The sequence below is a fragment of the Nuphar pumila genome, chromosome 3, assembly GCF_984573655.1.
Source record: "Nuphar pumila chromosome 3, dmNupPumi1.hap1.1, whole genome shotgun sequence".
NCBI lineage: Eukaryota > Viridiplantae > Streptophyta > Magnoliopsida > Nymphaeales > Nymphaeaceae > Nuphar > Nuphar pumila.
In genome coordinates this window covers 7,596,777-7,612,161 of record NC_143251.1, presented here as the reverse complement: position 1 = coordinate 7,612,161, position 15,385 = coordinate 7,596,777, and the positions used below count along the sequence as shown (strand labels likewise).

At 36.8% G+C, this 15,385-nt stretch overlaps 1 protein-coding gene across 5 annotated transcripts in view; it reads left to right on the top strand.

The window, feature by feature from the left end:
- The first annotated feature begins 334 nt into the window (after nt 1–334).
- The window catches only part of LOC149841814 (protein EXECUTER 1, chloroplastic-like), a 39,683-nt gene continuing 24,632 nt past the window's right edge, over nt 335–15,385 (top strand). For all 5 annotated transcript variants that reach the window (XM_089998708.1, XM_089998707.1, XM_089998706.1 and 2 more), the window contains exons 1-3: nt 335–982; nt 2,546–2,662; nt 2,740–2,805. In XM_089998708.1, coding sequence (XP_089854834.1) covers nt 479–982; nt 2,546–2,662; nt 2,740–2,805 — 687 coding nt within the window. In that variant the 5' untranslated portion in view covers nt 335–478. The remainder of the gene's footprint in view (nt 983–2,545; nt 2,663–2,739; nt 2,806–15,385) is intronic.

Genomic DNA, 15,385 nt, shown 5'->3' with positions numbered 1-15,385 from the left:
ATCATGCACATTTATGATGTGAATTTTTGATACATTGTGGACCGTTTATTTTTAGACCCTTTAAAAACCTAATTATTTGTCGTAATCACATGATTCAAAAAAAGATTCCTACACATCGTAACATCTCATCTGCAAAAATTTGATTTTTTTTTAAAGAAAAGAGTTATTTCATTTATACTCATTAGTTTCTTACCTTCGTTAGTAACCAAATATTTACCCTTTATACCGTTGTTTTCTTAGCCTTTATTTGTTATTAAATATCACGATATTTTATCGTGAATGAGATTTGCGACAATATTCTATGGATAAAACCAGTTGCGGAAGCGTTATCTCAATTCTCAACTCCTCTTGATGCCAGCCTCCTTCCTCCTCTCCCGATTCGCACGTGCGGCCGAGTTCCACACGCTCGTCTCCCTCACACCTCTCGCTGCAGCAGATATAAAAGGCGACGCTCTCCGCCAGAACTTCTTATTATCAGATGATGGCTTCCATCTCTGGGCCTCACCTTCCCTACCCTCCCATCGACCACCTCGCCACTAACCCTAACCAGATCCTCTTCCGAACCCTCTCCCCCTCCCCGAACCCTAGAATCTCCTCCAATCTTCCTCACCCGAAACGCCTCTTCGTTGCTTCTAGGGCTTCCGGTTTCCCGCCGTGTCGGTGCGGCGGCAGCGGCCGGGCGAACGATCTGCCGCCGGATTCCTCGTCTTCGTCTTCTGGAGAGGAATTCAGATGGGATTTCGCGCAGAAGCAGCTCCGGTATATTGCTGGCAAGGTCAGCGATCCCTTCGTGCAGGCGGCGAGGAGCGCGGGGAAGCGGTTCCAGGACTACTTTAACTCGTATAAAGGTAGGTCCGAGAAGGCGGAGGCGCCGCCTCCTTCTGTGTCGGCGGCGGAGCAGGATGTACAGTGGGATTGGGAGAGGTGGAAGCAGCATTTCGCGGAGGTGGAAGAGCGAGATAGGATGGTTTCTGTTCTGAAGGTAATTGGATATCTCCACAAATTCGATAAGGTTTCAGGGGAATTCCACTAATTTGATTATAGTGAACTTCTGAATTTCGAAGTTCATGATAAAGACTGCGTTGCACTATTCTCTAGGGGAATCCTTTATGTAAACCAAAGCTAAACTTACCGTGAGGAAGAAAAATTTCTTGACTAATATGCAAACATAAAACTATTCTTAGTTTGATGCCAATTGTTAACTGGTAGCGAGCAAAGTAAGTAGATGGTTTGGAACCAAGGGCTACTTATGTGAGTTCGACGCTCTGCATTTATTCAACAGTCATTGACTTGCCTATTTTATGCATATAGTCTCCTCTAATGCTTTCCCTTTTGTTTTCTTAAAAACTTTTTCTAAATAGAGGAAACATGGACTGTTACTATACTTAGTATCCAATGGATGTGGTACCCACAGTTTTTTCATCAAGGACCGATTCATCTATGTATGGCTGGGATGGATCTATCATGACTGGTTTATAGACGTTAGGGTGGATGAATTGCAATTGGATTTATGTGGTGCATGTCACATTACGAATGCTCAAAGGAGGGACTGGTTATGGCTTTTTTTTTTGCTTAATGGTCTATGAATAATTGGATTAGATGCAATTCTTCCGCTGGTTTACTTGGTCAAATGCTGCTAGTTAATTAGTTTATGCCATGCATAATATGGTGTGAAGAAGTGATATCCGTGATAGTATGCATAATTAGCTTATGCCATGTACATATGGTGTGGAGAAATAATATCCGTGATAATTTTTTGATGGTATATTTGCAAGGTTTAAGACCATGGGTAATAGAGCGTTCATTTAAATTTCAGGATCACATCTAGCGATTTTCCATCAGGAATTCCCTCTGGTTGGTTAACTTCTGGCAATGTTCTCTTTCAAAACTGACATGTCAGATCAACTGTGCCATAAAATACTGTTGCGATTTCCTCTAGTCTCTTCAATACTGAAAGAGCTCTCAAATGAATTGTGAAAATGTTAATTCGATGAATGTTATTCACAGTGGGATTCTCATGCCCTTTGGACCAAAGAATAAGATGGTTGCTTGGGTTTTATGTTTGAGACATGAATATGGGATTGTCATATAGTTTACATCTTGGATTCCCTCTAAAGTGTATTTCTCACCAAAAACCTTCATTAACCCTTTCAGTCTCCAAATGATGAATGATGTGAGCTAATTGGTGCAGAACTATGAAAGAACTCAATTCCATTGTGGGGAACCAAATGTACAGCTAACTACTAAGCACCATTTGTCATACTCTCCTGCAGTAACGTGTGATTGCTCTCGAAATATTAATGGACTTGATGAGGTTATAGTGTAAATGCAAATTTTAATTTTTTACCATATGAAACCATGAAGTTTTTTGGAACTGTCATTTCTGCAGTTAGTCACGAGTTTTCATTTCCATGAATTGCAGCTTCTGATGGTCATAGTGCCAAGTCAACATATATGTCTCTAGGCTTATCAATCATTGACAGGAACCCCTACTTAGTTCCTTGACATTTGTTGTATTTGATAAATTAATATCAAGCTCTAACAGGCACACCTGAGAGACGCTGTTCAGAGAGAGGATTATGATGAGGCAGCTAAGCTCAAGGTGGCAATTGCTGCGGCAGCAACCAATGATACTGTTGGCAAAGCGATTTGTCAGCTCAATGTAAGGAGCTTATCAGCTTTTTGTTGTCCTGAGTAAGTAAAATATTTCTCACAGGATTCATCATACTATCATTGCAGAAAGCGGTAAGGGAAGAGTGCTACAAGGAAGCATGTTTTATTCGAGACAAAGCTGGTGCTGGATTGGTGAGTTCAATAACACAGGCCTTGCAAAAAAAGAAAAACTGATGATTGTTGAGATGCATAGAGAGTGTGCATACATGCCAGCATACATTTTTGCACATGCCTGCATGTACATGAAGTTTACCCAGGAACAGTGTCAGGGAAATATGATTTTGGCTGAATGTCCCTGGCGACCAGACCAGACCAGACCAGACATGCTATACAGACACTGACACATATGCATTAATTGGATATTTTTAATATTTTAAGGATTTTGATGATATTTTAATAAAAGTGATTTTTTAGATATTAAAATATAAAAAATAGCTTTTTATTGATTAAATAAAAAAATCTGCGTCCTTGTGTTCTATCTTTTAACGCCTATTACATATAGGTGGTGTTTGATGAACTTACACAGGGTATTTTCATTTATGCTAACATGCTTGTGCCTTTTAGCGGCTATTAGTCAGTTTGTGACTTGTATTTCCATCGTGCAACATTGTTTAAAATCTATGGCTTTTCTCAGATCCTTGAACCTTTTCATGGGTACCTGCAGTTTCTTTTTTCAATTTATTTTGTGGATTTTTTCCTTATTTTCTTTACATCATAGTTATGTGCAAATTGTAATTTTGAAAATCCTTGAAATTGCTAAATTTGTCCTCTCTTTAATCATTCAATGCAGTTGTTTTAATACTGGCAAAGATTTTCATTATTTTGCCTTCATGGGTTTCAATTCTGTACATGGAACTGGTTTGCAGAGAGTACAACCTACTAGGCAGATTTTCTCTGTTACTTCATTTATCTATTAGGGTAAACAATGTAGTTTCCTTTGAAAAACATTTTTGAAAACTCTCTTTAATGGTAAATCAGTTACAAAATCCAATTTTCCATGTCTGTCTTTCTATTACTTGATTTAGTATTTGGACAATAGTGTGTTAATCATGCTTTTTAAAACGGTTTTTGAATGGCAATGCTCAGTTCTTGAAATCCATTTATAAGTTTATATGTATCTTTTATAATGAATGTTCACATCATCATCTTCTTCGAATCATCAATTCACCATTGTGATAATCACCATCACCATTTTTTTTCTGTTTTTATCTCGATTTTGAACTTGGGCTACCCTGTTCTCGTGGTTTTCCCAATATGGATTAGGGAAAGTGGATATTTTCCATGAATTTCAGTTAATGTAAAAAGTTCATTCTTTAAGCATTTACCAATTTTGTCCTCATTTTTAATATATTTTTTTATGTAACTTATCTTTTTCCTTTTTCTGGTTTTCATTTCTTCTTTCGTCTCTTATTTCCCAACTATATCTTCTCCATCAAGGTTCATAATCTTCTCTCTCTAGGCCTTTTTCTATAGTCTTTGATCTTTTTAAAAAGTAATTAATGACATTTTTTTCTTTGTATTAGTTATGCATGATGTATGGTCACCAGGGTCGTGTGCTGTAGGTTGTGTTTTATAGGTGCCTAGTGATCCTGGTAAGCTAGAGTGGCTTCATTTCGCATGTGTATGTGCATATATTGTGAGAGTGAGCGGATTGGATCTTAGAAGTTATGTAGTAACTACTCACTCTTAAAACTCCATTTTTCCCTTCTTCTCTAGAGACTTAGCAATAGAAAAGTGGATTTGCTGATTTCAGTGAGTTGGGTCACTAACATCCTGCCATCCAGTTTGCATGAACTAGTTCATGGTTCTCTGGCAGGTCTATTGAAGCCTGTCACCCTGATTTAAAGTGCAATTTTGACAGATAGATAGGCATGGGGCATTTTGGTTGATATTTTGAAATGATCTTTTTAAAACAATTATTTTCAATAAAACTTTGGAAAATCGTTAACCAAAAATATAAAAACCGACTTTCCACAAAGTGGTAAGTACGGGTCGCATCCTCAGGGAACAAAACTTAATCACGATATGTCTAGAAAATTTGATTTATTAATTACAAATATCAATCTACAATTATAAAGTTAATAAAACTACAATTAATCACTAAAATGAAAATGAAACAGCACTCAGTCTTCTGCTCCACACCAAGGGTATTTCCGTCTTTTCACCAATTAAAGAATCTTCGCACTTGGACAATAACCCTGAAAACTAAATATGCTTTCAACCTAAAAATGCAGAAAAATACAAAGTTAGTATTCTATTCTAACAATGCAAACAATAACTAAAACTAATTCTAATTTTATGAAAATAATAAAACAAATGCTACTTATCAAACAATAATTAAATAAAATACTAAACTAAGTCTAAAATTAATTAAATTAATTCTACTAATGCTGTATGATGATTATGCAACTCCTAAAATGCAGAAACTACTGAAAACAAGTCTAAAATGCCGAAATTAAGAAAATTACGAAACTGCCCCTAACTAGTGTAAAATAGAATTCTGACAGGTTATCGGAAAACCACTGTTTGACAGGGCAAACGAGGTCCGATTTTTCCGAAATTTGTTCTGTTCTGCAACTGACAGATTAAACAAACTGTCAGTTTTTACAGAATGGAAAAACAGTATCTGGAACTCCAGATATAAGCGTTTCAAATCTGGGAAAAATCAGGATATCGAAAGTCCTGTAATTTGAAATCCAGAAAAAGCGGTTTTCGCAAAACGCTTAAAAATCAGACCAAATCAACTCCGAAAGAGCTGAAATTTGGTCTGCAGTCAAATAACACGTCAATAAAGTGAATAGAATAATTTTTTTTGGAAAACACAGAATTTTTGCACAGAAAAAAATGCTGGTGCGACAGGGCAAAAATCGAGTTTTTATTTGAGTGCACTATTCACTTTATGAATCTATTTAAACACTAGAAAACGTAAATTAAACCTAATGCAGTCTAAATGACACTGTATCACAGTGCATATGCAGATGAATATTACAAATACGCTAAATGCACGACAAACAAAATACGCTAAGCAAGTTATGACTAAAACTACGTTAAATAACGATGCAAATGCAACTATGATAGACAATAAAATGCAATCCTACTACTAAATTAAATAATATCTAACTACCAATCAAACAATCACAAAACACATTTCCCACATACGAAACAAATACGATATACGCACACACACTTTGGATGAAAAATAAATTAAATAACTAAACTAAATTAGTATAAAAATCAAAATAAATAAGACTAAATGAAACCAATGCACTAAAGAACAAAGGCTAGGGTTAGGATTCACTCGGTTGAATCAACTAAGCTTGGTTTTGGCTTGGGTAGGTTCGGGTTGGTTTGGGTGAACTCGGTTTGGATTAGGTAGGCTCGAGCTATGTTTGACTCGACTCAGACTAATGTGGACTCGGCTAGGCTTGGTTTAACTAGTTGGATTCGGTTGACTTAAGATTGGGTTCGGTTTTGAGTTGACTTAGTCAAATAGGTTCGGTTGACTTAGGTGGACTCGGTTTAGATTAGGTAAGGTTGGGTTGACTTGGCTAAGGTTGACTCAACCTCGGTTTGGTCTTGACTTTGACTTAGGTTAGGCTTGGTCTTGACTCACCTTAGGTTGGACTTGGACTTGACTAGGCTTAACTTAGTCAACTAAGGTTCGGGTTGGTTCACTAGGTTCGGCTTGGGTTAAGTAGGGTGAGATAGAGTATGTTGACCTAAACTTAGGTTAGGTTTGACTCGACTAGGCTTGGCTAGGGTTTGGTCTTAGTCTTGGACTTAAGCTAGACTCGGTTTTGGGTTGACTTAGTCAACTAAGATTGGTTGGGTTTAGGTGGGCTCGGACTAAGTTTGAATCAACTAGGTTTGACTTAGATAGGGTTGGACTAAAGCTTGACTAGGGTTAGGTCTAGTTCTTGGACTCGACCTAGGTTTGAATTAGGGTTTGACTTGGGCTAGGGTTCAAGTTGACTTGGACACAAGGCGCACCTAACTAAGTCAACTAGGTTAACTCAGTTAAGTTAGGTTTCAACTAGGTTAGGTAGATTCGGTTGGGACTATGTTCACAACTCACCTAACCAAGTCAATCTAATTGACTAGGTTAGATTAGGTTCAATAGGTAGGGTCGGTTGACTCAAACTAAGGGTTGACTTGACTAGACTCAAGTGGGTTTAGACTAGGGTTGACTCGACCTAGGGTTAACTTAGTCAACTAAGGTCGGTTAGAAGGATAGGCACCCAATAAAAATTCAAAGATAATTTTGGAAATGGAGAAATCCAAAAATCGTCCTTCTAATGGGGAGTTACAACCTTAATGAGCTTTTAAATCCATTTGGGAAACGTGTATCAATGCAATTTCCAAAACCAAGGTGAGGGAAAGCCTTTAATTGAAATTAATTCCTTTTTGGAGAAGTCAACCCGTCCACCCTAGATAGATACACGATTTTGGCTTCCCAACAAGAAATGAAATGCAATTAAGTCTTTCTTGAAACCATACACACCCACTTTGGAAATCCAATTGATTTTCAAAATCTCTTTTCAAAGCTCAATTCGTAACTCTCTATTAAAAAGCAATCTAGACTTAATTCCTACTTTAAATACCCCACACGATTTTTAAAACTTACTTTTTCCAAAACTTTCCAAATTTCAATGCCTTAATTGCCTCCCTTCTCAAAAATCGCCAACTTCTAAAAGTGCTACTTTCTAAACTAATATAATTAATTTTACCTAGGGAATAAAGGAATGTAAATAGAAAAACGATTTCCTAGGATTAAATACTAACCTAATCCCCAAAACTTAACTTAAATGACCCCTAAAAACGGCTAAGACACTAAACTCTAATACATTGAACCTAGACAACCTAATTACACCTACCTAATTGTAATTAAGAATTACTAAAAAAATCGACCAAGAGCTCAAGGGGAGCTCTAATGGCTGCCGCCCCTCCTTGGGGAAGAAGAAGACTAAAAAAAAAAAAATTTAAAAAGAATAAAAACTTAACTAAAAAGAAAAACGACTTACTAAGGAACCACTATATTGATGAAATTAAATTAAAATATAATGAAAAGAACTCCTAACTCCACAATTGCAAACATGAACAACACTATGCTGGAATTTATTAAGAACATAAAGACATGAAAAATCGACTTTTGTAATTTTTTGTTTTTCAATAGATCCAAAACACCAAAAATACAAAATACTAAAAACGATTCTCTAGACCAATCCTAAAATAATAAAATGTCTTAACATGCTTTTATGCTGCTGTTAACATGCAAAACAAACAGCAAAACACACGACTTGCTAACCTAAAAACACGAATTTAACTAAAATGCAAAGATCGGCTAGAATAAATCTAGCCGATTTTTTTTTTCTTTTTCAAAATGGAAACCAACACAAGACACAATCGAATCCACAAATAAGATGAATCAAAATGACTTTTATAATTGGATTTACAATAGAACAGACCCAAGAACACGTTGGAAACAAAAACCCCAAATCGGCTAGAAAAGCCTCTAGCCGATTTACATATTTTTAGAGAAAAAACGATGGAAAAACACCAATTAAATATGTAAGCAATGAAAGAAAACCTAATCTAGCGTGCTGGCCTATGCACGAACTCTATCCTAAGGTTGAAAATGAAAAGAAAACAAGAAACACTCAGAAAATAAAATAAAAAGAAAACCAACACCCAATTCGGTTTTAGCTAGAAGAGAATGAAGAAGAAGACCTACCTTTTGGAAGATCCGACGACCGGGAGGATGAAGAAGAGCGGACCGTGGCTGGAGATGGACGTCCTACACAGTTCGAGAATGCTGTACTTCACCAAAAAACGACACCTTTGCAGCTGCTACACGTTGGAGATCCACCGACGATGGAATGTGAGCCGATTCTCGATCGGAGGGTGTAGAAAGCCGGATGGAGGTAGGGCCGGCTCACCTTGGTGGTGTGTTTCGCACTCCCGCACAAGGTTAATGGTCTCCACCTCTGCTACACCTGCAAAAATACAGAAAATGGTGAAACTACAGCAAGGATAAAGAAAGAAATGGAAAGGAACAAAAGAGAGATCGAAAATATGCTTGAAAATCAAGCATAGATCGGTCTTCAATGGCCAAAACGTGGGGAAAGATGGAGAGGAAGGAGCTGCTGGAGTAGATTCACTGCAAGGGGTGTCCAAACACCGCCAAAAAACGGGCTGGAATGGGCGCCCCTCTCCTTTTAGGCGATTTGGCTTCTTTTGGCTATTTTACAAAAACAGGTTTAAAATAAAAATATTTACTGGGCGCCTCTTTCTGCAGGGTTTTTTTAGAAAATGTTTTTACAAAACTTAAGTGGGCTGGAGTTGTGTTAAATCCATGTAATTTGGTCCATATCCAAAGTCCAAATGGGCGTCTGGATCCAAATCTCTCAAATCGGATCCGATATTTGACCCGTTACACTGTAAATGCCATAATTCCTTCGTTTTAAGTCCGATTTCAATGAAATTCGAACCCAAGCTCTATAATCATATTATGCACCTAAGTGTATGCTTTAAACCTATAGATGATGCATTTATGCAGTGAAAATGTATTAATAAAATGTGATATTTATGCATCATCACATTTCTACAAGGCACACACTTGCTGTGGTAGAACTTTTTGATGAACTTTTGGGAGTTTGAGATAGAATTAATCTAGCTCCAATAAGAAAAAAGATCATAGTTACTCTTTCTATCATGGGTGTAAGTATCGTATTGTTACCCATATTGGTCGGGTCCAAAATAAGATACACATTGTATCGTAAAAATCGTAAATTTTTAATATTTTTTTTAAAAATTAATTTTTTTATTAAATTTCAGGAAAAATTAGAAAAAATTCTAAAAAATCACAACACCTGAAACAATGATGAATTATACAAAATACAACCATAAAATCACGTATGAAGCATTTATGTCTCTATGAGTTGCGTAAGACATCATAACCAATTTTTTGAAAATAACACGAGACAATAACCAAGTTTTTTAAAAATATACCATCAATAATCATTATATTCTTCTTCTCTTCCTTCGACATTCACATCATCTCCAATGTACGTGGGCTCTTTATCATCTATGTCCTGAGCGTTAACGTAAACATATATGTTTATATATGTTTTTCACTTTTTCTGTACATATGTTAGTTAGGGGTATTTTAATCTTTTTACATGTAAATCTGAAAATAATGTATTTTTATCTTTCTTTATTTTATTTTTTTTCTTTCAAATAATGTAAATATTCCCAGCCATATAGGCTTTTTGGGAATTAGGATAGAGTCGTTGGGACCCTACCCAACAGCTAGATTTCTAGCCGTTGCGTCTAGAGCCTCCTTTTTTATATAAATGGGTTAGACCCCTCTCTCCAAGTATGTCTTCTTGAAGGGATTATTCCCCAATAACATTGATATTTTTTATGTGTTGTCAGCCCTTAAGTGGCTCATTCTTGTGTTCTCATGTGTTGACCCATAAGAGGTCATATTCTCAAGTATTCTCTTGCCCATAAGTGGTACATCAAGGCATACACTTCAGTTTTTGACATGGTATCAAAGCGTATCGACTCCTTGGTGGTATTCAACTCTTTTTCAAGCATATTTTGAAGTGGCGTGAAGATCGGGCCTAGCCTCAAGATATGTGCCTACCAACCTTTTTCAAGATTGGTCTTCCTATGAATGCGTAGAGACATTAGTGCTTCAACGTGAGTCGAAAGTTTATTCAAGTATTTATTCTTCCTCCTCTCTTCTCTCTTGCTTTGTATTTTTTGGTTCCATGATCAACAAAGAAGTGGTGACAGTAGTCCCAATCAAATTTGATGAAAAAAACTATAATTTATGGGCTACCACAATCAAAAGAATCCTTATTGGTAAAGGATTGTGGGAGTATGTTGATGGTTCCACAATAAAACCACAATTCACTCTCACAAAATCCATCAAAGAAAAGGATGAAACTATTAAGGAGGAAGTCCTCAAAGGAGAAGAAAAGGAAAAAGCTCTTATAAGGTATAAGAAAGCCTTGAAAGAATGGGAAATTGCCCATGCTAAGATACTTTTGCTATTCATGGGAAGCATGAATGAAAATACATGTGAGATTATTTTTAGGCTATGTATAACTGTTTAGTGTATAATGCCGGTCCCAAGCCCGGATAAAGGAGGAGGGTTGTAGTAGGCTAGTGACAGCCAAGCATAAAAACTTAGTCACAACTTATGCATATGAACCAATATGAGAATTTCGTTGGGGCGTTCACTACTGAGCGACGCACTGTACTAGATAGGCTCGGAGGCAGTGATAAATGGGCAAGGGTTGCTAGGTTGTCGCCCAGAAGCGACGCGTCACACCGGCGCCTAGGTGTGGTGTCAAATAGGCAAGGGTTCCCTCATTTTGTTGGACGGGTGGGGGTAAAGAAGATAGTTCAACAACATAAACTTAGGTTAGCCACTTGGAACATAGGGTCTTTAACGGGTAAGCTGGTAGAGTTAGTAGATGTTATGTGTAGAAGAAAGATTGATATTTTATGTCTACAAGAGACCAAATGGGTAGGTGAGAAAGCAAAAGTGATAGAACCTTGGGGATATACGATTTGGTATACAGGAATAAATAGGACTAGGTAGGGATTGTTATTAGTCGTGAGCTTATAGATAATGTAGTTGAGGTCCGTAGGAAGGGTGATAGGATTTTACTTATTAAATTAGTATTAGGTACGGATATTATTAATATTATTAATGTTTATGCACCTCAAGTAGGTTTAGATGATTCCATTAAGTGTCAATTCTGGGAAGATTTAGATGGATTAGTACAAGGGATATCGTATGGAGAAAAACTTTTCATTGGCGGTGACCTAAATGGACATTTAGGCATTAGTCGGGATGGATTTGAGAGTATCCATGGAGGCTATGGTATAGGAGAAAGAAACGAAAGTGGAGAAAGGATTTTAAATTTTGTCCTATGATATGATCTTAGCAAACACTTGGTTTAGGAAGATGGAGTCTCACCTAGTAACATTTAAAAGTGGGGTTAATACGAGTCAGATATATTTTTCCTACTTAGAAAGAGAGATAGGGGGTTTTGCATCGATTGTAAGGTTATACCGGGAGAAAGTGTAGCTACACAACATACAATCTTAATTTTAGATCTTAGAATTAGAAAATGCTGCAAAAGGGATAGACACAGGATAGATCCTAGAATTAAGTGGTGGGCATTGAAAGGAGCTAAACAAGAAATGTTTGTAGAGCAGGTAGTTAAGGAAGCTGATTGGTGTACCGAGGAGGATTCAGAATCAATGTGGAATAAGATAGCGGGTTGCATGAGAAAAGTGGCTAAGGAGGTATTGGGTGAGTATAAAGGCGGTGCACCGCTAGGTAATGATACATCATGGTGGAACGAGGATGTCAAATTAGCTATTAAGGTTAAAAGAGAGTGTTATAAGAATCTAAGTAAGAGTCGTGGTAATGAGAATTTGGAGAAATATATGTTAACAAAGAAGGAAGCTAAAAAAATAGTGCGAAACATGAGGGATAAGGTCTATAAGGAGGTTTATGACAAGTTGGATACCAAAGAGGGCGAGAAGGATATTTACAGGCTTGCAAAGAGGAGAGATAGGAAATCGAGGGATCTGAGTATGGTTAGATGTATCAAAGATGAAACGCAAAGGGTTTTAGTCAAAGATAAGGAGATTAAGGCGAGATTGAAAGATTATTTTGATAAGCTTTTTAATGGAAGTCATGCTCAGGATCTTGGAGACTTCTACATTCCTTTTCATGAGATGAATTGTGACTTCATGCTCAAGATTCAAAAGAAAGAAATTGCAGAGGTTTTGAAGAAAATGAAATCAAGAAAGACAGTTGGTCCTGATGGTATACCTATCGAGGCTTGGAAATGCTTGAGTGAGGAAGGCTTAGAATGGTTGACAAATCCTTTTAACAAGATTTGGCGGACAAATAAGATGCCTAATGAGTGGAGGAAGAGTACGTTGGTGCCTCTATATAAGAATAAGGGTGATATACAAGATTGCACAAACTATTGTGGTATAAAACTCATGAGTCATACTATGAAACTTTGGGAGAAGGTGATTGAGTATAGGTTGAGGAAGGTTGTCATGATATCGGAGAATCAATTTGGTTTTATGTCTGGAAGATTAACTATGGAAGCTATACATCTTCTTAAACAACTTATTGAGAGATATAGAGAGATTAACAAAGAGTTGCATATGGTTTTTATTGATTTGGAGAAGGCATACGATAGAGTACCAAGGGATGTTCTCTGGTGGTCAATGATGAAGAAAGGCGTTTCTCTCAAGTACATTAGTATAATTAAAGATATGTATGACGAAGTAGTAACCAATGTCCGCACTTGTGGAGGGGTGACAACCAATTTTCCTATAACGGTTGGGTTACAACAAGGATCTGCATTAAGCCCTTTCCTATTTGCTATAGTGATGGATGAGCTTACGAGATCAATTCAAGAAAATGTGCCATGGTGTATGTTGTTTGCTGATGATATTGTTTTGATTGATGAGACTAGAGTTGGGGTTAATGCTAAGTTAGAATTATGGAGACATACATTGGAGGCCAGAGGTTTTAAGTTGAGTAAGAGTAAGACAGAATATATGGAATGTCGATTTAGTAAGCAACTAAGTACTGATGGGAGTGTAGTGAAGCTTGGTGAGCGAGAAATACCTGTGGATGATTGTTTCAAAGAATTTTGGGATGAAGGCGTAGTTGTTGTTGTTGTATCATTCAAAAGAATGAAGAAATTGATGGAGATGTAAATCATAGGATAAGGGTTGGGTGGATGAAATGGAAAAGTGCATCTGGAGTGTTGTGCGATCGTAGAATGCCATTGCGGTTGAAGGAAAAGTTTTATAGGACGACAATTAGGCCCGCTTTACTATATGGTACGGAATGTTGGGCTGCCAAAAGACATCATATTAAAAAAATGAGTGTAGCTGAGATGCGTATGCTTAGATGGATGTGTGGAAATACAATAAAAGATAAGATTCGAAACAAAAAGATACGTATGAAGGTAGGCGTTGCATCCATTGAAAATAAGATGAGAGAGAATCATTTACGATGGTTTGGACATATTCGGCGAAGGCCTAATGATGCTCCAGTTAGAAGGATGGAGAAATGGGATAATATATTAGTTAAAAGAGGTCGGGGTAGGCCTAAGAAGACTTGGATGGAGATGATAAGAAAGGATATGAATGCTTTGGACCTCACCGAGGACATGGCATTGGATAGAAATGATTGGAGGAGAAGGATTCATGTGGAAGACCCGAAATGATTTTCTTTTTTGGTTCATATCGCCAACCCCAATTTTTTGGGATGAAGGCGTAGTAGTAGTAGTAGTTGTTGTTGTTGAAAGAGCCAATGAAGCATGACTCTTTATTAAACAAACGCATACTCAATGTGATATTGCATTTAGATGAGAGCTTCAAGATAAGATTCACAATTATAAGCAAAGTGACAAGAGTGTTAGAGAGTATTTTGGCTCTTTGAAGAAGTGGGATCAAATGACTAAGTTAGAGCCCATTTAGGAAACTCCCAATGATGCTCAACTTAGGAAAAAGCAAATCAATAACAAACAATTTTTTCAATTTATGAGAGGTTTGAGGCTCGAGTTTGAACAAATGAGAATCAATATCATTCATAGTAGACAAGACGAAGTTCCTCTTAAAGAGGTTTTAGCTCAAGTTTGCATGGAAGAGACTAGATTAAGGTTTCAAAATGAAGCAAGAGAAGCTAAGGACAATGTGTTGCAGTTTCAAAATCAGGTGCCAACACTCATACATACAAACACCCACACTTTTATAAGAACAATAACTATGAGAAGAATCATGTGTATGAAGGAAAAGGAGATGGAAGGAAAAGAGGAGGTATTTTTTGCCATAATTGTGGGAAACCAAGACATATTAAACCATTTTGTCCGAAATTCAAGAACAAAGATGAAAAGAAGGTTGCTTCGGTTGGTGTACTTCACAAGTTGACCAAGATTCTTTAAGTAAATCAATTTTGAACATGTCTTTTTCTCAACTCGTGGAGGCATTGCAATCTCTACTCAAAGGACAATTTGTGACTAATACTGTTGTCTCTTCCTCTTTCCCTCCACGAATGACGCCTTGGCTTTTAGACTTGGGTGCTTCATTTCACATGATGTATGATGAATCTATTCTTTCAAATTATAGTAATTGTACTAGTAAAATAAATGTTTTTACTATCGATAGAACCTCTCCTGATATCAATGGAATTGAAAACTTTGAAAAATGCCCTAAGTTTAGTATTCCACACATAAGATATGCTCCAAAACTTAATTTAAAATTGCTTTGTGTTTCTCAAATCATTGATTATGGATGTAAAGTGTCCTTCACATCTAACCAATGCTTAATACATGATCTGCAGTTCGAGAAGCAGATTGGGAAAGGGCATAGAGAATGAAACTTGTATTATATGGATCCGTTGAAAATTTCTATCAAGACTTTCAAAAATTGGATAGCATCAAAGACTAAGTCACCCTATCATGTATAAGTTATCCAATGTTCCTTATACGAGGAATTTTTGTAATGAACAAATCTCATGTATTGATTGTATTCTTGCAAAAATGAAATCAATTCCATATCAAGAAAGGTCTTTCTCTGCTTCTAAACCTCTTGAATTAGTCCACTCGGATGTTTGAGGTCCTGCCTCTATTGCCTCCGAGGGAGGATATAATTA